At 37.1% G+C, this 26,011-nt stretch overlaps 1 protein-coding gene across 1 annotated transcript in view; it reads left to right on the top strand.

Annotated features, from left to right (window-relative positions):
- Positions 1-26,011, top strand: part of grin3ba (glutamate receptor, ionotropic, N-methyl-D-aspartate 3Ba) — a 162,543-nt gene that overhangs the window by 98,391 nt on the left and 38,141 nt on the right. The window contains exons 3-7 of the mRNA XM_024273088.2: positions 2,631-3,127; positions 3,860-4,131; positions 6,147-6,383; positions 20,271-20,417; positions 20,601-20,746. Of these exons, the coding sequence (XP_024128856.1) occupies positions 2,631-3,127; positions 3,860-4,131; positions 6,147-6,383; positions 20,271-20,417; positions 20,601-20,746 (1,299 nt within the window). The remainder of the gene's footprint in view (positions 1-2,630; positions 3,128-3,859; positions 4,132-6,146; positions 6,384-20,270; positions 20,418-20,600; positions 20,747-26,011) is intronic.

Here is a 26,011-nt window from a genome sequence, read left to right as displayed (position 1 = left end):
AAGATTAATGCCTGTAAGTAAATAAAGATATTCACTTAGTCTGTAATTATTTTTTTTGGTCAACCGAGCGTTAGCATTAGCCGTCCTATGGGAATTTCTATTGATCGTTAGCATCAAGCTAGCGGACTTTAGCTTTATGTGCTGAGTCGATTTATCGAACTTCTTAGCCGCTCTTATTTTGAAAGCTGAAAAACGTGGTTTCAAAGCAGCAGTGAATATATTCACCGTGCCACTTGGTAAACATTCCTATTTTTACCCCGAAAAACTCTTATTACAAACACCTACATTTAGCCAGTTAAAACACGCCGACCAACATGCAGCCATGAGCATCTTGGCTGCACATATTATGTGCGGCAACATGAATTTCCATCAGTTTTTGTTCTGATCACACTTAAAACACGTACAAATAACATTAAGAAAAATAGAACTTATTAGAATAATATCTGCTCAAATAAAAGGTTGATATTTCCAATATTGAAGGATTATTCAAATTTGTATTTGTGAACGATCTAAGACAGGAAATGAAAATACAGTTCAGCAGGAGATTTATAAAATCAATATTTAACATTTTTCTTTTATTATTTATGTAAAATTGTGTTAAACAGCGTTCAGTTGTCAGCTTTGCCGTTCTAAACACAAACACTGGAAGTCACTTTTACCCATCTTCGTCGCTGTCACATTTTGTCTGACGTCACCGTGAAAAGGCAAGAAAAGCTGGTGAGGAATGGTTTCTCCTCTGAGGCTTTTTTCCAGATTTTGATCTAACTAAATGTAACACGTTAAAAAAGTTAGAAGCCGGTCAAATGACATTTCGATGTAAAACCTGAGACACTGCCTGACAATATCGGTATGATCAAATGGTTCGAACCCGACCATCAATCTCCATGTGGTTTGGGATGCCAGGCCGGTTTTATGTATGAACGGGGAACGCTCTGCCTAATGTACTCCATTGCAAAGAGTGATGCGGTGCAGGGAAGCGAGTGAGACGAATGGCAATGACTGTCTGTATGGACTGACAGATAGGATGTGGCCCTCATTGCACCACATTAACTTTTAATTATGACTTTCTGCGAGATGCAATTACCCTTTTGAGACGAGACTTGCTAAAGCTCCGCGTGCAGGATGTATCCGTCTGCGCCGACGTTTCTGACTACAGGAACATCCAATTATTTGGCCTAGTCCAGAGGTCTGCACCCTTTAACGCTAAAAGAGCCATTTAGTCCAGTTTCTTACAGACTTGAACCCAACGAGAGCCACAAAGTCTCATTTTAACATTTAAAAATGCAAAATATTTAAGCTGTTTTTGGCAATTAAACATTTATTTATAAATTTAGTGTTTAAACATTACAACGATTGACTTACAACAGTATCTATATGTTACAATTGTAACCTTTTTTTACTTTCTTTCAAAATAAAAGCCACTCTGTGTCAAAGAAGGTCCTCTTGCTTCTTTAGGGCTGCCGCAAACAATTATTTTAATATTTAATGGATAAACTGTATGTAAAGCACGCATATTAATTAAAAACTAAATATATATATGCCTGGGATTATGCTAGCATGAATGCTGTTAGCTGAATTTGGCCACTGAAGATGCTGAAATTAATAGATAAAAACACCGAAGTTTATAGCTAGCTAAAATATTAGTTAAATGCCAAACTGAAATAGGCATAGGTTAGCCAAAACAGCTAGCATGTAGCTAAAATATTAGCTAAACTCCAAAATAGCCTAAAAAGCAAAATACAGCCTAAATTAGCCAAAATAGCTAGCATGCAGCTGAAATATTAGCCAGACTCCAAGTTAGCCTAAATAACTAAAAAATCCTAAATTAGCCAAAACAGCTATCATGCAGCTAAAATATTAGCTAAACTCCATATTTGCCTAAAAAACTGAAATAAGCCAAAACAGCTAGCATATAGCTAAAATATTAGCTAAAGTCCAAAGTAGCCTAAAAAAAAAATAATAAATAGTCCAAAAAGTTAGAATATTGCCATTATAAATTTCAACTTTACTACATTCTGACTTCATATAATATAAAATAACGACTAATCGACTATTACATTTCTCGTTGACTATTTTAATAGTCGATTAGTCGACTAATTGTGGTGACCCTAATTTTCTAATATTAAAAATGTCAGACGGTCAAACAAGATGTATTTTATTAATAGGATTTCGGTTTTCTTTTTTCCTTTTAATCTTGAAAATTAACATTTTAGTAGAATATATTTATTAAAAAAACATTTAGAATAAACTGAGCTTTTTTTGGAAAACACACAACTCTAAATAATTTGCAATCATTTTAAACCATATTTTGACATTTTAACCACTTTTATTTACCCCAAAAAAAAAAGCTTTTCGTCTTTTATTTTATTCACTATAAATTAAAAATATAACTTCTGACAGTAAATTCAACTTTTTTTCCTGTGAAGAATCTAAGCAGAATTGACAAGACTTAACTAACTAATCAATTATTTATTGAATCGTTAGCATTTTCTGTTAAAGCTGAAGAGCCACAATAAAGGGGTAAAAGAGCCACATGTGGCTCCGGAGCCACAGCTTGCAGACCTCTGGCCCAGCCTAGTTCCAACTGTCCACCCTTTGACCGTGCATTCTCTCTTCCGTCTGATCCCCAGGTTTCTCTCCAATACCTCTTTCACGGGAGCCACCGGACTGATCCAAGTGGACCCCTCTGTTTCTCGGATCCTGTCCTCCCAGCTGTTCCACGTGTGGAGCCTGAAGAGAGGCGCTCTGGGCCAGCCGGCTTGGGTCACCGTGGGCCAGTGGACCCGCGGCCGACTGGACTCGGACGGAGACATCCTGGGGCTTTTGGGAGGGCTTGGGAACAGCCCGGGGCAGGGTCTTGGGGCTGGCGTGAGAGGAGGGGACGGCCAGGGGGACGGTCATGTGGGTGGTCGCTGGAGGCCGGGACTGTCCGTTGAGGGACATCGCCTCAGGGTGGTGACGCTCGTCGAACACCCGTTCGTCTTCACTCGGGAGGTAGACGAAGACGGCATGTGTCCAGCCGGTCAGCTTTGTTTGGATCCAAGAACCAACCGGTCGGAAGTAATCCAAGGTCTCTACAACCAGCTGCACAACCCCAACTCCACAGTGGTGGACTTGGAGGGAATCGGTGAGTTTAGAATGATTATTTCCCTTGCAAGAAAGCTTCTTTAAGGATTTCTCAGTGGAACTTTATTCTAAAATCTCAACTTTACATCCCTAATCTTACCTTTTGCTGCAGTATGGTTAAAAAAAAAAAAAAAAATGAAAGATTTATCAGAAAGAAGTAATGGATGGTCAGTGAAGTTCTGTGTCAAGGGCATGAAAGAAGAACATGAAAGCCGTTCAATCAATAAGAGATGGATTCTGCAGAATCAAAGATGCACCAGGTGCTATGATGAGAACTTGGCAACTAAAACCGCCAACAGTTTGACGGTAAAACTGAACTTTTACTTTCTCAGGATGGCCTTTTAAGTCCAAAATGCCTGCTCCCAAAATTTCTAAAGCTTGGATTATTGCAGACAAGAGGGCCAAGCATAAAGAATTGGCACACTGTTGGTTTCAATTAGTTGAAATTACAAAAAAAAAAAAGGTTTGCCAGACGAATTAATGCGTGCTTCACACAGCCAGCTGCCATTTTTTACAAGAATTTGAGGGGCTGTTAAATTTTTTTTGTGTACTTTAATAAATTTAGTAGTAACACTGCCAGGGTCATTAAATATTTTCAGTGTCCTTTGATGGTCCGTCAGCATTTCTCCTGATCCACAGTTGTGAACAAATTCCTCAAATGTGAACTCCTGCACTCCCACAGCAGACTCATGAATTTGATGCATTTGAAATCACGGCGCTTCTTTCCTCTCAGACTTACCGGATGACCTGAGGAAATGCTGCTACGGGTATTGCATCGATTTGTTGGAGAAGCTGGCAGAAGACATGGGCTTCACCTTTGACCTCTACATAGTGGGAGATGGGAAGTACGGAGCGCTGAGCGGGACCGGACGCTGGACCGGGCTGGTGGGGGACCTGCTCAGCGGAGCCGCTGACATGGCCGTCACCTCTTTTTCAATTAACTCTGCCAGGAGCAGAGTCATAGACTTCACCTCGCCCTTCTACTCCACCAGCTTGGGCATTCTGGTATGCATACTTTACATTTTGCTCTAAGTTTTAGCTTTTCCAGAAGTTTCTATGAAGTAATATTTGTGCCATACTGCAAACCAAAGTCACAATTTTGATATAAAAATGTCCTGAATTGCAAAAAAAGATTAAAAGTTTACAAATATTATGTCACAATTAGCACAAAAAAGTGAAATATTTGCTTAATTTTTTTTCTTGCTTAAAAAAATATTTTTGTGTTTGCAACATAAAAGTTTTCTTATCTCACATGAGGCTATGTCCAAATTCCTTCACTACTCACTATTCACCATTTTGTGTTGCTGTCCAAATCTTCCCCTAGAAATTTCCCAGAAGTCTTTGCAAAAAGCCAGTGTGTATATATATGCTAGCTACATTAGTGAATATAGACTACAACGCATTGCGTATGAACAATTTTTGAATTTGGCCGCTGAAGATGCTAGTGCTAATAGCCGGTTAAATATTAGCTAAATGCCAAATTAGCTTAAAAAAAATAAAATAAAATAAAAAATAAAAAAAAATTAAAAACTTAAGTTAGCCAAAACTGCTAGCATGTAGCTCAAATTTTAGCTAAACTCCAAAATACCCAAAAAGTCTTAGTAAATGCCAAAATAGTCCAAAAATCTAGCAGAATGTCAATTTCTAAAACTTTAAAACCATAACTTTTTAAAATAATTATGAATAATAAAAAGGCAGGAATATTTTTCCAGAATAAACCAATTTAAACCTTAAATAACTTTCAATATTTTTACTCTACATACAAATATATGTTGTCAAAATTATACAAGTTAGAAATGAGGGCAAGATAACATCGGACCATCAATAACAATACAATAAAATCACCTGGAGGGCCGGATAGAATTACCCAGAGGGCCGGATTCGGCCCCCGGGCCTTGACTTTGACTCATGTGGTCTATACGTTCTATCCAATCACGTGTTTCTGCCTCGCATTGATGGACTTTGTATCGGTTACATTACATTATGTTACGATTATCATTCGTATAAATTAACTATGTTTTTTTCATGAATAAAATGTTCAAATATAAAGAGAAAATATATGTTTTTCTCATTAACAAAAGCAAACATGAGTTCTCCAAACTAAGACACCCTGTGAAAGTAGATGTTAAAAGTTAAAAATTACATTTTTCTTCTTACACATAAAATCTACTTTAGTTTTCATTACTTACTACAAAAAAAAAAAAAAAAAAAAAACGAAGTAAAAACATTTTTTTAACTACTGACCTACTTTCTTTGGTGTCCCCTTTTAGGGGCTCCATAACAAACAGATCTTAAAGAAAATCAAACTTTTTACCAATATTTTGCTTCAGAGGATTCATTGATCACACACAGACCTGTTTGGCAGAGAAACTTCATGGTTTATTTTACAGTTTCAGGAGATCCTCAGCCATAAATCCACAAATCTGACTAAATAAAATTAAATAAATGCTAAAAGAAAATAAATCGAGAGTAAAAGAACCTGTTAGTTGTTAGATATATATGGTGATTTGATTGGATTTGATCAGTGGGCGGTTTGGTAACGTCACACTAAACTAAAACTTATAAAGTAAAATCAAAGATGGGGAGAAAGACAGATGAGAGACACCGCATCTGAAAAACGCAAATATTTAATATTTTCATTTACAAATTATGTCATTTTATTAATAAAACTTTTCACTTTGGTTCCAATTTGGGACATTTTGATTCTTTGAAATTTAGTGGCACAAAAATGACTTCATAGTTTGGCACTTTGCTCCCCTAATCCGTTCAGTCTGGAGAGAAAACCTTCGTTTTATGGGCAAAAATGACTCTTGAATTATAAAAGTTTAAAGTTAAAGTCAAGAGTGTGTAGTTCAATGAGAACTTTTCTAAACGATGCACATTAAAACAAATTATTAGACTCATTACATACTTTTTTAACCAGATGCTTCAGCCTGCGGGCAGAATTAAATGTGTTGGTTTTTAGCCAATACAATGCAAATTTGAGCTCATGCATCCACTCTTGTGATGCCTCCCAACAGGTTCGCAGCCACGACACTGCAGCCCCCATCGGAGCCTTTATGTGGCCTCTCCACTGGTCTATGTGGGCGGGCATTTTCGTCACGCTGCATCTCACGGCGCTCTTCCTTACCTTGTATGAGTGGAACAGCCCCTTCGGCATGACACCTCATGGCAGGAACCGGCTGCGTGTGTTCTCCTACTCCTCGGCCCTCAATCTCTGCTACGCCATCCTGTTTGGACGCACTGTCGCCACCAAGGTAAAGGAGCTCTCCTCTGTCTGATAAATCGGCGTCACGCGAAGGTGGGGCTGGAAATATAAATTGCAAAGAGAGGTCGGAGGGGATGCACATTATGGAAATGGGTACGCAGGGATGGAGAGAAGAAGAGGGGAGAAAAATAAAGTAAAGATGATAGAGATGGCCACGGAGGGGAAAAAGATTGATAGAGGAGAGATTAAGAAGGTAGGCAGTGATGAAGTAGGAGGGTGCAGAGAGGAAAATGCACATACAAAGAGGGGAAGGGGAAAGGGTAAGTGTGCCGACACAAGCTGAAGGAGGTATGATGGGGATGGATGAAGGTGGTGAAGATGGAGTGGTTAGAGGTTAACCGCTAAAGCTCTTCAGACACGAGGAGTGAGAAAACCCAACCAAAAGGGGGGTTTCAGATTTGAAGACTCATTCCTTTGTAAAAGTATTTCCTTTAATCTTTTAATTAATATTGTTCTGTTTTTAGCCAAAATAATAATTTTCTAGGACATAGTTTCTGCAGACCGGCAGGGGACTCCTCTGCGCACTTTCTATATCACAAATACACCTTTTTCTAAACAAATATATTTTTGTCTTTTCCTAATTAATAAAAAAAATAAATAAAGAAATACTCATAAATGTTATTTTAAGCTAATCTTCTCAATTTGTGTCCTCCATCATCATGAAAAATCCTACAAGAGTGAACCTTGTTTTTTCCAAGATGGCGGCGCCCGCTAGTGCAGCAGCTCTTAGCTCTCCAGCATGCTGTTTTGTTGTTTGTAATTGCACTACTCTTGGATATTTGCTACATAAATTTTGTTTACAAACGGCGGTATCTGATAGACTTTGGTCTGAGGCACACTTTGCCCATAACAAGGAACTTCCTGGAGGATACCCAGACTCCTAGCGGTCGAGCTATCCCAGAGGACATAGCTAGACTGCTAGGATCTTCGTGGACAGTCAGGAAATAGAGATGGGAGCGGCTGCCGGTCTGGCCCACATGCAAGGCTACGTATACATTCTCATTCTTTATTCGCTACATTTTGACACATGGTCACAATGTCACTTCTTGACGTTTTGGGTGTCCTCAATTCGTTGATTTTTGACGTGGTGGCTGTTCCAATTAAATCAAGCATCCCCACCTTACAGGCCACAAACCATTACGTGGACCACACCGGTATCTTAACCCTTACCATAATCAGTTCCACATGTGGACCAGACCGGGTTAGGAGACCGGTACCGGCTGAAGTTCGGTCCACGTCTGGTACTGCGTCCAACAAAACGACCAGAGGGATCCTTAACTATGCGACAATATGTGACGACTTGGGAATTCAATTGGGAAAACAATTGCCTCATTGGGCTTCATAGCGGAAATTGTATAGAAGCAGAAAGTCGGTCATAAAAAATAAACAATAGTTGATTGCTAAACCAAACAGACTAAATAAAACTGGTTAATCCTGTCAATAGGCCCTCCCTCCCGGTAAAACTCCACAAAAAACCTGATTCGGGAATAAAAGAAGAAACCTTAGGGATGCCCACAAGAGGGAGAGGTCCAAGCGATTTACCGGGACTATTAAAGAAGAATTAGCTTATCTAACTCTACAACTACAGGTTTAAATAGTGTAGCAGATGGGCTTCATTCAGGGACACTTGAGGATGCAAGACGTGCCAGAGGCGAGGTCCACTGCCAGGAAGAGAAGAGCCCTCTGGAATCTCTCCCACTCCGAGACGCGAAACGAGCCGGTGACGAGGTCCACTGCCAGGAACAGGAACACCGACGAGTCTCCTGGAAACTGCCAGAAACTTCCTAGAAATGAGAATGTGTTGACCGTACAGACCCACAATTCCAAGCTTTTTCTCTCAAATGCAAGATACATTACCAACAAGATTGACGAACTAGAACCACAACTTTTTACAGTTTTTTGTTGCGTCTCAAACTCCTTGTGTAACAATGACGATTAAAAGATTCTGATTCTGATGAAAGAAAGGGAGAAATTGACGAAAAAAAAAACAAACATTTAGGACACAAAATACTTTCTCTAGACATGGTTGCTATAACCCAGACTAGACCAGGACACTATTGGATGCACTATCAAAGTACCTGCTGCACCAAAATTACACTTAAAACCAAGTGTCCTCTAGTATATATATATTATGACCGATGTGCGTTTTCTTTAAAAACTCATTCCAGTGAAAATCCCCTTTGTAGAAGACCTATATAAATGAATTTATGTGCGTTTAACTGTGAAAACCGGATGCTAGAAAATGCTCAGAGTAATGATGCAGCTGCTGAAATGGGCGCTCCAAATATTGTTGGGGTAGGACTTTAACTGCAGATTAATTGATAAGAATGTCTTGTTTTCAGTGACCGAATGATGCACTTTTTAATTTAATATTTGATTTTAGTCATATATTTTAATGCTAAATTACTGTTATAATGTATTAAGTGATGCACTGACCACAGAGCACTTTTAAAAAATGTTTTTGTATCAGTAAAAATGACAAATATAGTAGTATCTACGGTCTTTATACATGTCTGTCTGCAGACTGTATACTGTTTGCAGAAATTTCTAGTATTGACTCAGAAATGTATTATTCAAAGCTTTTTCTACATCTGTTATGAAAAGTGTGTCGAAATGTCACTGTTTGCTTTTCTAATCCTTCTAATCCCGTCAGTGCTCTGACTAACACGGCAAACAAAAAAAGACTTCAGTGTGGATTTAACTATTTTGCAAAAAGGACCCAGAATCCTTCAGGAGGTTGTTTTAAGTCTAGAGCTGCTTGCAGTTTTGTTTACATTGTGGCTTTTGCTGAGTCACTCCAAACAAACTCACACACAACACAGGTTGTCAGATGATTTAGCTCATAGCTGTGGCGAACCGCGGTCTAGAACGTTCAGCTATCGCACCAGATCTGCGTTGAACTCCGACTCACCTCGTCCAGCTGGCCACAGCCGCTTCCTAAATCACAACAGAGGGATCTGACATGTCAAATGAACCGGACTTTGAGGGTCGAAAACGCTCTACAGCAGATTGACCAGTGTCACTGCACCCTTAGGGCAGGGGTGTCAAACTCAATCGCACAAGGGGCCAAAATGATAAATATTTATTGAACATTCTGAAACTAAATTTTTTAAACTTTAAAACAGTAACTTTTTAACATAATTGTGAACTAGATATATAGCATTACCTGTGATAATGCTAGTGTGGATGCTGTAAGCTGAATTTTTCCGCTGAGGGTGCTAGTGCTGATAGCTGAAGAATGCTGAAATTGATAGCTAAAAACACTGAAGCTAAAAGCTGAAATCAATGAAGCTAATAACTAAAAATGCTTAAGCTGATAGCTAAAATCACGGAAACTGTTAGCTGAAATCACTGCAGCTGAAAATGCTGAAGCTGATATCAGAAAACTATTAAGCTAATAGCTGAAAACGCTGAAGCTGAAAATGCTTAAGCTAATAGCTGAAAACGCTGAGGCTGATAGCTGAAAACGCTTAAGCTGATAACTGTAAAGGCTGAGGGTGATAACAGAAAACGCTTAAGCTAATAGCTGAAAATGCTGAGGCTAATAGCTGAAAACGCTTAAGCTGATATCTGAAAACGCTGAGGCTAATAGCTGAAAACGCTTAAGCTGATAGCTGAAAACGCTGAAGCTGATATCTGAAAACGCTGAAGCTTATATCCAAAAATGGTGAAGCTGATAACTGAAAACGCTTAAGCTGATAGCTGAAAACGCTGAAGCTGATAGCTGAAAACGCTGAGGCTGATAGCTAAAAATGCTGAAGCTGATAGCTGACAAAAGACGCTTAAGCTAATAGCTGAAAATGCTGAGGCTGATAGCTGAAATCGCTGAAGCTGATAGCTGAAAACGTTAAGCTAATAGCTGAAAATGTTGAGGCTGATATCTTAAAACGCTGAAGCTTATAGCTGAAAATGTTGAAGCTGATAGCTGAAAATGCTTAAGCTAATAGCTGAAAATGCTGAGGCTGATAGCCGAAAACGCTGAAGCTTATAGCTGAAAACGTTGAAGCTAATAGCTGAAAATGCTGAAGCTAAAAGCTGAAAATGCTGAGGTTAATAGCCAGCTAAAAACCAAATTAGTCTAAAAGCTAAAAAAACACCCTAAATTAGCCAAAACAGTTAGCATGTAGCTGAAATATTAGCCAAACTCCAAGATGGCCTAAAAAAATCTTAGTAAATGCCAAAATAATCCAAAAAGCTCCCAGAATGCCAATTTTAAAAACTTTTAAACCGTAACTTTTTAACTTAAATATGAACAATAATAGGGAATATTATTCCAGAAGAAATCAACTTAAACCTTAAATAACTTTCATTTTTTTAATCTCCATAGAAATATATCTTGTCAAACTTATATAAGTTAAAAATAAGCGCTTGATAACATCGGGTCATTAGTAACAATAAAATAAAATGATCTGGAGGGCCAGACATCATTATCCGGCCCCCGGACCTTGACTTTGGCTTAAGGTATCCTGGCAGGGTTGGATGCTGACGTGAAATGACGTCAGAGAAAGCTTGAAAAATTCTTCTTTTGTGTTGATATATATGCAGAAGAAACATCTTATTTTCAAGCTTTTTGGTTTAGTATAAATATCTAAAATAGTGAAGGAATCTCTGCAGAGAGGGCAGTTCAGAACTATGTCAGATTTGACTGATTGTTTCAGTGTCACATTTATGCACACACTCAGCCATGAGTAATGACTCTGTCCCTGCATTCTTTGTCTTTAGCAGTGCTCCTAAATCCATCATTAGAACTTGGGTTTTTCTCTCATTTCTCCATACGCCGTTGTCACCTCTTTGGGTTCTGGGTCTCCGTCGTGTTTCTTTTTTCATGCATAATCACACTGCGTCCCTGGAGGAGGTTGCACAAATGTCTGAGGCAATTAAAAAGGCTTTCCCTGTGACTAAAAGTTTACACATTTGGTTTCTACAAGAGGAGATGTGTCAGTTAACAGTTGTGTTCATTAGCAGCCCGGTGACCCGTTTAAATCCCCTTCAGCGATAATCTGAACCCGTGGGTGCTGAGTCAGAACCGAGCTGTGATGTTTGCTTACACCCCTGGAGGAGGAGAGAGCCTTCCCCGTGAAGTTTACTTTAATATTCAATATAATCTATCCATACATCCATTAGCCATAGCCACTTTCATTCTGTAGAGAGTTATGAGGCTGGAGCTCGTGCCAGCTGACGATTGGCAGGACACTGTACTCCCTGCCCGCCACATGTAGCCGCGCCATAACAGCACTAACAAAGAGAGACAAACAGCCGTGTATGCTCCAGGGGATGCTAAAACAAAACCCCCCAAAACAGCAACATTTAGGCAATCATTGAAGTAAAACAGCAAAATACCAAAGTGCGGGGACACATTATTAGATTTATGATCATCAATTACATTAAATCGGATATTTACAACAGGTAAATGAAAGTTTCCTTATTGCCTAGAAGCATCATAAACCAGAGGTGCTGCAGCAACAAGATGCTTGTTCATTAAGCAGAGGCTTTCGTCCAAAGTAATTAACAAGATGCATCATGGGAAAAGTGCCATTGTGCTCAGAAAGGTTTTGGATGATTTATCATTTTTATGTAATTATTTTTCTTGGTTAGTTAGTTGAACAAAAAAAAGTCAAAGCTAATGTTAACAGTCTATATGACATGTATTGAAGTATCGGCCCGGGGGCCGCATCTGGCCCTCTGGGTAATTATACCAGGCAATCCAGATCCTTTTATTTTAATGTTATTGTTATTAACGGCCCAATGTCATCCTGGGCTAGTATAATATTGAAGTAAAACTACAATTACAGAAGCTGAGAGATCCGTTATAATGATCTGTAGCACATGTGGCAAAGTGAAGGCCCGGGGGCCACATCCGGCCCTCTGGGTAATTATATCCGGCCCCCAGATCATTTTATTTAAATGGTATTGTTATTAATGTCATCTTGCGCTGGTATCATATTGAAGTAAAACTACGATTACAGAAGCTGAGAGATCCGTTATAATGATCTGTAGCACATGTGGCAAAGTGAAGGCCCGGGGGCCGCATCCGGCCCTCTGGGTAATTATACCAGGCCCTCTAGATTATTTTATTTTATTGTTATTAACGGCCCAATGTCATCTTGTGCTGGTATCACACTGAAGGAAAACTACAATTATAGAGGCTGAGAGATCAGTTATAATGATCTGTAGCACATGTGGCAAAGTGAAGGCCCAGGGGCCGCATCCGGCCCTCCAGATTATTTTATTTTATTGTTATTAACGGCCCAATGTTATCTTGTGCTGGTATCATATTGAAGTAGAACTACAATTACAGAAGCTAAGAGATCCGTTATAATGATCTGTTGCACATGAGGCAAAGTGAAGGCCCGGGGGCCGCATCCGGCCCTCTGGGTAATTATAACCGGCCTACCAGAATTTTATTAAATGTTGTTAACTTGCGCTTATTTCTAAATTGTATAATTTTGAAAAAATATATTTTTATGAAGAGTAAATGATTGGAAGTTATTTAAGGTTGACTTAATCTGGAATAATATTTTTATTAGTTATGGTTATGTTAAAAATGTACGTTTTAAAATGTTAGTTTTTGCGTATTCCATATATGTTTATCCTGTTTGACTCACAGCTTTTTTAGATTCTGTGCGATTGAGTTTGACAGCTGTGGTTTATATTAATGAACATAAACACTGTTTTAATATTCAAAACTACTTATATTCACATAAAGGATATTTGCACATTTAAAGCCATTAATAATTGATCTTTTATTTTCATGATATGCTATTTTTTTCTCTATCATTCCTGAAATGTCACGTTTTTTTTTTTTTTTTTCTTTGCACTTTGGTCGGTTTGACACCTTCCTTCACAATTAACACATAAGCCGCGGAATGTTCACACTCTCTGTGGAAACAGCTGTGGATGCTGTCACACAAAAACAAGCTTCTTTAGCAGACTTTTTGGCAAAGGAAAAGGAAACTGAGGCTGGATTTTGTCACTGTGTTTACTTCTTCCTAAAAGCTCTTTTGTGAGAACAAACACATCTGTTGTGAATGTGAACTGCTGTGTACGCTAAGCTGTCAAACTCACACTTTAGGATGATTTAAGCTTCTATTTTAAATTCTCCTGATGAGCTCAACAATGAACATTTATTTCTTTCTTCTACATGCATCGTGAGCTCTGCAATGCTGACATTGTAGGAGCTGCAGCTCTGGAGTGATCATTTTTAGGGCAACCTTTATAAGGAATATTTCTGTCTTTTTAGTCCATTCAATGTAATCCAGACCAGTCTAACTCATTCTCAATTGCAGAATTGATGTCATTCGGTTCTATTTTGCCTCCAAGCTGACAGACTGAAAGGTTTAAATAGTCTTAAAGGTATTTTTATGTAGAAATGAGCTTTTGTGTTGAAGGTTTCTGCTCTCAATTGTTCATTTTTTAGACAAAAAAACAATTTGTTAAGGAATAAAAATCCAATCTCTGTCATGCATCATTCAGTAACATTAATGATTTCTCACCTTTTGCTTCCGTCTCTCAGCTTTTTTAGCAGTTAAAGTTCCGTTTAAGGTTTTTCTTATGTTGAAAACATGGCAGACTGAATTGCTCCAATCTGATTCATTGGAATTCAATTTCCTTTTCAGTTTGTTGTTTTTCCACTGTAAGCTTTAAGGTATTGAATGTGTGTAATCTGAGTCAATACTTTAGTGGAGGAAAACGACTGAGAGTGAAGGCGACTTCATTTATGTTGCAGTTTTCAACAACACAGAAAGTGCTTAAAGAAGCATGAAAGGTTAATAAAGCACAACAAAAAATACTAATTTTAGCTGTAAAGTTTGTTAGATTTTGTGAGATTCGGAAGGTTTATTTTAGACAATGAATATGGTTCACTTTGTTTTCATAAGAAGAGTAAATATCTTTTGATAACAGTCAGATGTAGATGGTTAGAGACCCACTCCGATCATTTTTTGATCTTTTGTAAAAGTGGTCTTTTAAAGGGGCTATACCATGAAAAACCAACTTTTTGAGCTTTCAAGTGTATTATAATGTTCAATCCTCACTATAAAGAACCCCAAAGCGGTATTTTGATCCGTTCACACATTTCCGAGTAATCCTCTAAAAACCTACACTCTCAACAGCTCCCATGATAACGAGCGGCTCTTCACGATCTGATGTCACAGAGTGAGACCGCCCCTCACCCAATTTCTCCACAGAGCTCGCAGTAATCAGCAAAAAATGTTCATTTAAGGTGCAGAATACCGTATATCTTCCAGTTGTGTCCTGTGTTCAGTAAATTATAGCTCAAACGGGTTGTCACTTTAGAGGCGGAGCTCCTTTAAGGATACAGTTATAGAGAGGGTTTCAAGATTTATGTTTTATCTCCATGGTAACACAAAAAAGTTTCTATTAGAGTTCAGAAAATCTTTTATCTATTTAAACAATACAGGTACTAAAGATTTTTTATTGCTCAGGCAACATTGTTCTGGGCCAGTATTATTTGAAACCCAAATAAATGAAATTGAAAATAATATTGGTGCTTGGTCAAAAAATATATAAATACTCAAAACTTTTTGCTCAATAAGATGGCGCTTTGAATGGGCTACAACAGTGTTTTGGACGCGCAATAGAGTCTGCTTTTTACATCCGTCTTGGGACAACTTCAGACTATGATAGTACAGACTAAACAGCCATTTTCTGATATTAATAATTACAATTTTCAAAGTCAGTGAACGCATCGGGACTGAAGTTACCACCCTCATTGATTGTGATTGGTCCTCGTGTTAGCCCCGCCCCAACACGCCACAATGGAGACAAAAGTTTTGTAACTGAAACTTTCAGATTTTTAAACGAAAAAAAAGTTTTGAAAGGAAATTTTAGATTTTGAAACCTAAAAAACAGAACATTTGAAACTGAAAATAACTAAGTTTATTTTTGAATAGCATAAAGTTTTGGACATTTATATACATTTTTTTTTAATTTATTTAGTTTAATATAATATTGGCCCCAATTCAGCTCCATAGAATAGTAAATAATTGTATTTATTGTAATTATTTTTTATAAAATTTGAACAAATACATGCATATTTGTAAAAAAAAAAAACAGAGGGCTTAGAAGGGTACCTTGGGGAACTCCACTTTTAATTATTGTTAACTTCATAAGCAAATATAACTCTTTGCATTAAAATGGTACTTAAGGAAAAGACTCATTTATATGTGTAAATCCTAATAATATGGCTTTAATGATAATTTGATGATCATTAAACAGAGTTTGACAGTATTACCATCACTTTAATCGATAAAACAAGTACATCAACATGCTAATGACTGAGTTTTGTCTCACTAGTTTGAAAGGGGAGTTATAAAACTCCAAAAAAAAAATCTGCAATCTACTAAAAGCATAAACAGAAGTGCTTTTCACCGTGTTGGTGAGAGAGGCTGAATGAGAGGCTTTGAGAAAATGTGTAATTACTTTCTGCTTTCATATTTAATGAAATGCTTGGATTAAATTGAATGCCTGAATTGGCTGTAATTGCCACTCTACTCTCCCTGAAACAGAACTGGAAGCATTTTGAAAGTTGATATGAATGGTGGTTGTGGATGTGTTTAATGTGGCAGATTCATCCCCAAACAAACAGCACAGTCCAGCTCACGTACAGGTGGAAACATAGTATAATTCTACAAGGATTTGTTGTGCGAGAACAAATACTTCTTATTTTCTGGAAGTGAGATCTCTTTAAAATAAATAAATAAATGATTTTTTTTCCTCATAACGAGCACGTCTTACTCCCTTTCTCCCTTTTCAATTAACCAACTAATTGTGCTGAGCCTTACACACTCAAAACACCTTTGTAATCATGAGGTATTACCTTGTTTGTATAGTTAATGTCATGATCTCAAGACCTGAAAATCAATTTATGTTCCTCTTTTAGGTGTTTTAATTCATCAAACTACGAAAAGACGATTTCCACGTGGATTTATTCCAGCAGAAAATGTTAGTAATTATGAATAGTATCTATTTTGGGCACAAACAAGAGAAAAAATATCTCACAAAATTGTATTTTTTAAATTTTTTTTAATTTTTTACATTTGACAGAAGGTCAAATAACTTCTTTTCAAAATAAAAGACGCTCTGTGCCAAACCCGATCATGTCAGTGCAGCTCTGGACAGCTAGTAACCAATGTTGTGCAGCATAGGATAATATGTGTTTTTAACTCATAAAAATCAAAATTTTTACCAAAGTTTTGCTTTAAACTACAAAATCTGTGCATTCTGAAGGTAGCATTGAGTGAACAAAAAGTATTCAGGTCATCAGGGATGTAAAAACCTACATAGTTTATCATCTATGTGTGTCAGCCATCAATTTTTAAATTTAACTAATCGAAATTAAATAAATGCAAATCAAGTAATCCTTACTTTAAAAATTGACTTTTTTTATTTACTTTTGTTCTTTTTACCCTCTTTGTCCTCAGCAGTCTTACTCTGCTGGATTTTGTTATTTTAGTTTGGGGTTGGTAGTCTTAGTTTTAGGGCTTTGTTTATTTGTTTTTTAGGTAGTTTTGATCAGAGGGAGCTGCTGACTCCGCCTCTCGACATGTCTGGGTCAGCAGTCTCCATGACTCATTTTATGTTTGTCCAAGGAGCCACAATGGAGATAAAAGAGCCACATGTGGATCTGGAGCAGCAGGTTGTAGACCTCTGGTCTAGTGGTTTGATCTTAAATCCTTGATTTGCTGCGTACCTGTTTGGAGTCATAAATCATTCTGAGCATTCTGCTTCAGGATTCTCAGTCAGAATACAGATTTCACAGTTTGTTATTACAGCCAAGCTGCAAATCAGTCCCAGACCATTACACTCCCACCGCCACGTCGGATGTAACAGGGTGTACACCTTCTCCTTTTTGTCTCATCATCCTGCAGATCTTATCTTTCTCCTCACACTGCATCCATTTCATTCCTGGCTCTTTCTATCTGTTGAATTATGAACTGTGATCTTAGCCGAGCCGAGTGAGGCCCGCAGTGCTTTCATTTTGGTTTGGCAGATTCTCCACAAAGGTTCTAAATGGTTACAGATTTCCTCTGTGTTTTTGTGATGGCTCTCACTGCCCAAAGCTCTAGAAATGTCAATGAAACCCTTTCAGACTGATACACAAAATTGACTTTTTTCTCATGTTTTCGTCTCTGTGATGTGTTTCTATTTTTTAGGATGTTTTAGGCTCTTTTTGTCATCAAACTGATTCTATTAAATGATTTCTTGAGCCAACAGGCCGGGCAATAATCAGTCTTGATTGGAGCCAGTCAAATCAAATTTATCTTTGCACCATTTGTGGTTAATCGTTATGATTTAGCACTTTCAGGCAATTATTTTCTCTGGCAAATTTAAACAGTTTTATGCTCCCTAATGGGAGCCTTTGAGCATTTTCTGTTTAAAAACCAAGTTTTATTTGAGCAATATAAACATTTAGATTATGAGCTGAATCGTTTCAATGAGAAAAATGTGCCAACATTGGAAAAAGAAATAAAAAAAAATAAACTAAATATTTGACTTTTTACGATTTCAAAACTTTGTAGATACATCAACTTAACCGTGGTGTTATTATACGGGTGTTATATATAAACACGCCTTCAAGACAGTTCTGTGATTGGAAAAAGGACCCCAAGACAAAAGCTGTGTGAGAAATAATCTGTAGAGCTCATTCTCTCAATGGCACATACTGTCCTACACGCACTAACCACTTTGTACTTTTATAATTCACTTCCTAAAAAATACGGAAGAATAAATCATTGACAAATCAATTCAGTTTTTGACGTGACAAATTCCTTCACTATTGATTATTTAGTGCGTTTGACATTTTGTTGTGCTGTCTGCATCTACGAATTTCCACCTTAATCCCTAACTACTAAAAAACTATATAGTGCAGGACTAACTAGTCCTAGTAATACAAGGAGCCAAGATGCACAATGCTACATGTTGGATGCACGTATTTTAAGTGCGTCTGATTTTGTTGTTGTTAAAATTAACCTTAGAAGTCCCATTAGTTGTCATGTGTGAAATGTGTTCTCCACATTTGATCCATCCGCTGCAGGAGCGGTGAGCTGCAATCACCATCTGGTGATTTAACTCTAGCGGTAACCATAATCCTAACTTTAACTCTTCCTCACTGGCTACACTTTTTTTTTTTAATCTGTGCGAATAGACACTTCCTAAAACAATTACATTTTTTTTTCAAAAAATGTTCAAATGCAAATTAGTGCTCCCACAAACAATTATTTTAATAGTCGACTAATCAACGGTTATTTTTTCCGATTAGTCAACTAATCAGGTCATGCGCAAACTGTACGTAAACCGCACATCTTAACCATCATTAGCTTTAAACTAAAAACTAGATATATAGCATTACTTAAGATAGTGCTAGCATGAATGCTTTAAGATGAATTTGAAGTTGATAGCCTGCTAAAATATTAGTTAAATACAAAATTTGTTTAAAACACTGAAAAAAAGTCAAAGTTAGCCACAACAACTAGCATGCAGCTGAAATATTAGCTAAACTCCAAATTAGCCTAAAAAACTGAAAAGTCCTAGCCAAAATAGCTAGCATGTAGCTGAAATATTAGCTAAACCCCAAATTAGCCTAAAAAACTGAAAAAGTCCTAAATCGGCCAAAATAGCTAGCATGTAGCCGAAATATTAGCTAAACTCCAAAATAGCGTAAACTGAAAAGTCCTAAATTAGCCAAAATAGCTAGCATGTAGCTGAAATATTAGCTAAACCCCAAATTAGCCTAAAAAACTGAAAAAATCCTAAATCGGCCAAAATAGCTAGTATGTAGCTGAAATACTAGCTTTACTCCAAAATAGCGTAAACTGAAAAGTCCTAAATTAGCCAAAATAGCTAACATGTAGCCGAAATATTAGCTAAACTCCAAAATAGCGTAAACTGAAAAGTCCTAAATTAGCCAAAATAGCTAGTATGTAGCTGAAATATTAGCTTAACTCCAAAATAGCGTAAACTGAAAAAATCCTAGCCAAAATAGCTAGCATGTAGCTGAAATATTAGCTAAACCCCAAATTAGCCTAAAAAACTGAAAAAGTCCTAAATCGGCCAAAATAGCTACTATGTAGCTGAAATACTAGCTTTACTCCAAAATAGCGTAAACTGAAAAGTCCTAAATTAGCCAAAATAGCTAGCATGCAGCTGAAATATTAGCTAAACTCTAAATTAGCCTAAAAAACTGAAAAAGTCCTAAATTGGCCAAAATTGCTAGCATGTAGCTGAAATATAAGCTAAAGTCCAAAATAGCGTAAACATTCTTAGTAAATCTCAAAATAGTTCAAAAAGCTAGTATAATATAAATATAACTTTAAACTTTACTACACTCTAACTCCATATAATATAAAGTAACGACTAATCGACTATTAAATTAGTCGTCGACTATTTTAGTAGTCGATTAGTTGTCGATTAGTCACTAATCGAGGCAGCCTGAAACGCAATGCATTGTGGTCTATATTCGCCAATGTAGTGAGCATCGATGCACACTGGTTTTTCACAAAGACTTCTGGGAAATTTCAAGCGTTCTCAATTTTGGGATTGTAGATTCGGACAGCACCACAAAACGCACCATATAGTGAATAGTAAAGGAATTCAGACATAGCCTATGATTCCAAAATCGAGTACCCAAGAAATTTCCCAGAAGTCTGTGCGACAAACCTGTGTGCATCATTACTCAGCACATTGGTAAATATAGACCTTAATAAACCTTATTCAGCTTTTTGTGCTAATAAATGTCTTACTAACACCCTAAAACGCATTAATAATGTTTATTATTGTTAAGGAATCTTACTATTAAGTGTCACCAATACATTTTAAATCTGATAAAGTTGCTTTATTTGGGGTTTTACTTTCACAGACTCCTAAATGCTGGACGGGACGCTTCTTGATGAACCTTTGGGCCATTTTCTGCTTACTGGTGTTGTCCAGCTACACCGCCAACCTCGCCGCCGTCATGGTCGGGGAGAAGACCTTCGAGCAAGTTTCGGGAATTCACGATGAAAAGGTTAGACCGGAACCTTGAAGCCTCATGAATGTCAAACAGACTAATCTCACACAAGGACCAGCTAATGAGTGGAATTACTTAGAGAGGATTACCCGCTTTCATACTTTATAAGTTCAGAACAGCAGCCCATTTGGTTTTTTGCTCTTTTTCTCCCAACGATCTCTCCACTTGTTGCCCCCTCAGCTGCACCACCCCTCCATGGGCTTCCGCTTCGGGACGGTTCGGGAGAGCAGCGCGGAGGATTACATGAAGAAGAGTTTCCCCGAGATGCACGACTACATGAGGCGCTTCAACCAGCCCACCACCCCGGAGGGCGTACACATGCTGAAGTAAGGAACATCCATTCACACCCCAAAAATGTCATTTAAACATATTTACAGTCATTAAAATGCAATTAAGACCTAAGCACTCTTGTCGTATTTACATGTGCAGCTGTCTGCTCCCGGAGCGCTCACTTTTCATGCACTTCCTGCTTAGCTATTCTTTCTAATGACAACAAGAGCGAGCAACACATTTGTAGCTGTCACATCCCATTTGAAGATAAGGAGTTTTTTTTAGGATGATTGCAAATAATTGTTAAAATATGTATGTCTTACCTTCATCTTGATTTGGAAGGAGACCCTTTTCATTTTCTGCACTTTATAAAAGGAGCTGAAAGCAGACACATTCATCAAATCCTTACAATTTCTGAAAATTCATTTTTTTTTGTTCAAAAGAGGAGCTGAATCTTAGAAGAATCAAACCAGACAGAGTGGAGCTTTCAGTGATGAAGAAAAATGACGAGAGGAACAGATAAAAGCAAATATTCTTGGACATAGCTGCTAAAATCTTTTACATTAAAGAAGAAATAAAGTGTTCTTACGACTTTTGTTAAATGGTTGCTGCACGATAATGGAGAAAAGTTTGAGTTTTAGCTTTCCCCTGAAATATAAAGAGTTCAGCAATCAGACCAGCATTCCTCTGGGAGACGTAACGAAGAGAGCAAAATGATAAATCGGTCTATTCTTTTACAGCTGATTCACCTTAATTTTGTCTAAGTTGTGCTGCGTAGCTCCACAGAGGAATATTAACCATATGAAGATGGCAAAAAATATTCATATATGAACTATAGGAAGTCTTAAAAAAGGTAAATAGGATTTTACTACCTTCTTAGAAGGCCCAACGCGCTTTACAGTCACACACTGACGTCCACTCCTCCACCGAACTCCATGATAACCACCGTGCACACCCTTATGTCGACATATGGGTGTGCACGGTGGGAACCGAACCCACAATATTCCAATCAGAGGTCGACCGCTCTACCTTTGCACCACCGCCACCCGTAAATGATAATAATTTTAAAGCGTAAGAGCTTTTTTATTTCTAAATTACTTTCAAGAATAAAGATATTTTACCAAACATGGACAATAAGAAGTTCAGATTCAAAAATGTTATTGACACAATTAATTACAATTTAATTTAATTTAATTGAGTAATTGTGAGAATGAAAAAAGATGTGTAGTTCTCTTTTTTTGTTTTTCCATTTGTTTAGATCAAGACTTATATAACTCAAATGTGTTGCACTTTGTGGTTTAATTATTATTTTATAAATAATATTTATTAATGTATTTAACTTAAATATTTTAAGTTAAATTAACCTTCTACTGATTGATTGATTATTACCAGCTCAGTGGCCTAGTGGTAGAGTGTCTGCTCTGAGACTGGAAGGTCGTGAGTTCAAATCCCGGCTGAGTCATACCAAAGACTCTAAAAATGGCCTCCCTACAGCATTACAGGGTAGGATTGGGGGGTGAAACCACCAAATGGTTCCAGAGGACAGCTGTGTCTGCAGTTCACCCCTCCCCCCAAGAGGATGGGCCAACAAATTTCTCACACCCTTGTGCATGGGACTTTGATTGATAGGGATGTATTGGGGAAATCGATTTGGCGATATATCACGATGTTTTGTTTGGTGATACTTATACTTTTATCGCCAAACAAAAATGCTAATATGACAATATTTGATTAATTATTTATGAGTGTCCTTCAGCGTCTTACTTTTGTTTGTACCACATAGTATTTACTTTACCACGTTGCTGCCAGTATTAGTATACAGTTGTAGTGTTTAACGTTGTGATCATTAAATAAAATTAATTTTACCATTTTATTACGATGAAAGACGTATTAATATTCAAGCAGAATTTTTTTTATCAAAGTCATTCTTAAAAAGAAAAAAAAAAGGAAAAATTGTTTTATATATCGCGATATGTATCGTATCGTGGGACAAGTATCATGATAAGTATCGTATTGCCAGACTCTTGGCCAATACTCACCCTTTTGATTGATTAATTGATTGATTGACCCCCCTGTCACCCCCCCAACCAGGTATCATTTTGTTGCTTCAAGGCAACACCAGATAATCATTAATTGTATTCATATTTTATTGTATTCTTACATTACAACAAAAGGAACAAACAAACAGAACAAACTATGTAAACATTTCATGGAACATCAAAACAACAAATTAAATCCAAAACTTGTCTTTATAAATAAAATAGACGCTTGTTTGACTTCTTGAGCCCGATGTTCTCCTTTGAAAAGAAGAAAAAGTAAAAATATATTAGAGGGAATTAGTTGCTACAGGACCGTAAAACATGAAAGTGTCCCTCATTTTTCTGAAACGTCGCCGTCTTCACTCTCTGAGAGAATATCCATAACTGAAAATTCTAAAATTCCTCTTCCATTAAAGGTTTTTGTGCTGATTGTAAAGAAAAAAATCATGTAAATGCTCACAAATGCATAACTAAATACAAAATTTTAATGCATTTGCCTAAAAATATTAGCCAAACTGCACAGTGTTGCCTTGAGGCAATGAATGAAAATAAACAATTTTACTGTAAAAAAAACATTTTTTAAAAGTCGAAAAAAATATATATTCTTCACATCTTAATGCACATTCACACACTTATATTCACAATTACATCAATATAAAAATGTAAAAGTGATCTTTATTTGACCTTCTTATGGGGAAGTCTCTCTTTTAGCCTCCAAAATCAAACTATTTATTTTTATTCAAATGTCCAATGGTGAGACATGAAAATGTGGTTTTGCCTTAAGGCAGCACTATAGTAGAGGGTTGTTGACACTAAAAATCTGGAATTATTTGGTTATTTGTAAAGACTCGGTAAAAAAGCTACACTTTTGCAGCCACTAAATATGCTCTGTTTCCTTGTTTTTCTCGCCTTTTATTATTTATCTGCATTAATTAAATTCTGACAAAAACATGTAAACTAAATGTATTAAAAACGAACTGAGAGTCTCCAGCTTTTCTTATAATTTCAGAACCCTTATGAAGCCTGTTCTCTGTTCTTTTCTTCTTTGGGGAGGTGTAGGGAGTATCTTTGCTCTCCGGCAGCCGGCTGGCTCTGTGCATCTCATCAGCTCATCTCTAACTCTCTATTTTTCCTGGTGTTCCCATTGCCGGATCATTGGTTCCTTCCTGTTCCACTGGATGTCTCCCTAAAGGACATCTCTGTGAATCTGAGGATGGATAAACTCTCCGCTTTAAGCGCCTTCGGACCTCTGCCACCGTTTCATCACCTGTTGACTGCTGCCCGTCAGCCTGTCTTCCTTCCTCCACCAGATTACTGTCAGCATGACGTTCCTCACCATTGAAAGTGGGGGGGGGGCATGAGGAGTGAAGGCAGGCAGACCCAACATGATGCCAGTCAGTTCTCTGGCAGCGGCGGTTTGAATCAGCTCAAATTTATTCAGGGATTTCTTTTGGCACCGAGTAAAAACTGCACTGCAGTGATCCAGCCGGGATGATGTAAATGGACTTTTCCACCTGGATATTGGAAATTAAGTCCTTAACCCTTTAAATTCCAGCTTTGATTACATTTTAAAAGCGTTCTCAATGGTCTTTTAGTTATGATTATGTCGTTTTGAGCCAAAATAAAAAAAAAACTTTTGTTTTCTTGGACACAGTTTCTGCAGAGCGTCAGTAGTTCATTAGTGGGCGAGACTGTTTGCATGGAGCAACCCCTTCCCTGTTGCTGAGAGCTCTCTGTTTACAAGCTATCCCACTATCTTACAGCTCCAAACTAGCATTACCTGTGAAAAACTAGTTGATCCAGATATCAGTTCAGACGAGGAAAGTGAAGACATGCATGGATCTAGTCGTCTACAAGTGCATCCGAATGAAGTGTATAAAGAAGTTTGCGGCGTTCCTTGTGTACTTTCTATGTCACAAACAAGATCTTTCTTCAATTTTGAGCTTAAATTCCTTAAAATGTCATCCATCATCCATGTGTCTCTTTTATCTCTTTATTCTGGCTCTTTAGCCTTTAAAAAATGCTAATGATTCAAAAAACGAATCAATTTAAGTTTAGTCATTTCTGTCTATAAATCTTATATTTGACCAAATTTCACTAAAATGGATAAAGTTTCAGACATCAGTTTGAAACCATTAAAGATTTATCAAAATTATGTGTTTTTGTGCTTCACATCTTTAAAAATGAGAATAAAAAGCTCAGTTTATTTTTCATGTTTTGATTTTTTTTATATATATTTAATTTGATTCTGCTTCAATTTTATTTTTGTTTGACAGTAAAATGAGAACAATGATGCACCAAATCTTAATGATAAAAAACATCATGTTTGACTTTCTTGCATTTCATTTTGAAGTTGCTCTGCTGCAGCAGGAGAGCCTTAATTGACCTAAAACGTAATTTATTTTGAAAGTAACTTGTGTGTGCTGCTGTCAAAAGTAAAAGCAACTAGAAAAGTTGCATTGCCTGTGATAAAGCTAGTTTGAATGCTTTTTGCTGAATGTGGTTGCTGAACATGCTGAAACTTTTACCTGATTTTGCTGAAGAATGTCACTGTAATTGCTGAAGGGGTTTGCTAGAAATGCTAAAAGCTTTTTGGAAAATGCTAAAGTTGCAGAAATTGCAGAATGTACAAGGAATTTGAAGAATTTCTTAAAAGATAAAGAAAAAAATACAAAAAAAACCTGGTGCTAACATATTAGCGTAACTCAAAATTAGCCTAAAGAGATTCTCAGTAGATGTGAAATTAGCCAAAAAAGCTAGCACGTAGCTAAATTAATAGCTTAACTCGTGTTTAGATTAAAAATCCTCAGTATATGCCAAAATAGGCGGAAAAAAAGTTAGCAAATAACTAAGATACTAGCTTAATGTAGAATTAGCCTTACAAACGTCAATTTATGCCAAAATAGCCAAACAAGCTAGCACATTGCTAAGATACTACCTTAAAGTAGAATTAGCCTTAAAATCCTAAGTAGATGTGAAATTAGCCAGAAAAACTAGCACGTAGCTAAAGTAATATCTTAACTCCTGATTAGTCTATAAATCCTCAGTATATGCCAAAATAGCCAAAAAAAGCTAGCACATTGCTACCATACTAGCTTAAAGTAAAATTAGCCTTAGAAACCTCAGTAGATGCCAAAATAGCCAAAAAGCTAGCACGGTGCTAAAATATTAGCTAAACTCAAAATTAGCCCAAAAAACCTCAGTAGATGCAGAATTAATCAAAAATGCTAGCACGTTGCTAACATAATAACTTAACTCCTAATTAGCTTAATAATGCTCAGT

The sequence above is a fragment of the Oryzias melastigma genome, linkage group LG22 (genome assembly GCF_002922805.2).
Source record: "Oryzias melastigma strain HK-1 linkage group LG22, ASM292280v2, whole genome shotgun sequence".
Lineage (NCBI taxonomy): Eukaryota > Metazoa > Chordata > Actinopteri > Beloniformes > Adrianichthyidae > Oryzias > Oryzias melastigma.
This window is presented reverse-complemented; position numbering and strand designations above follow the sequence as displayed.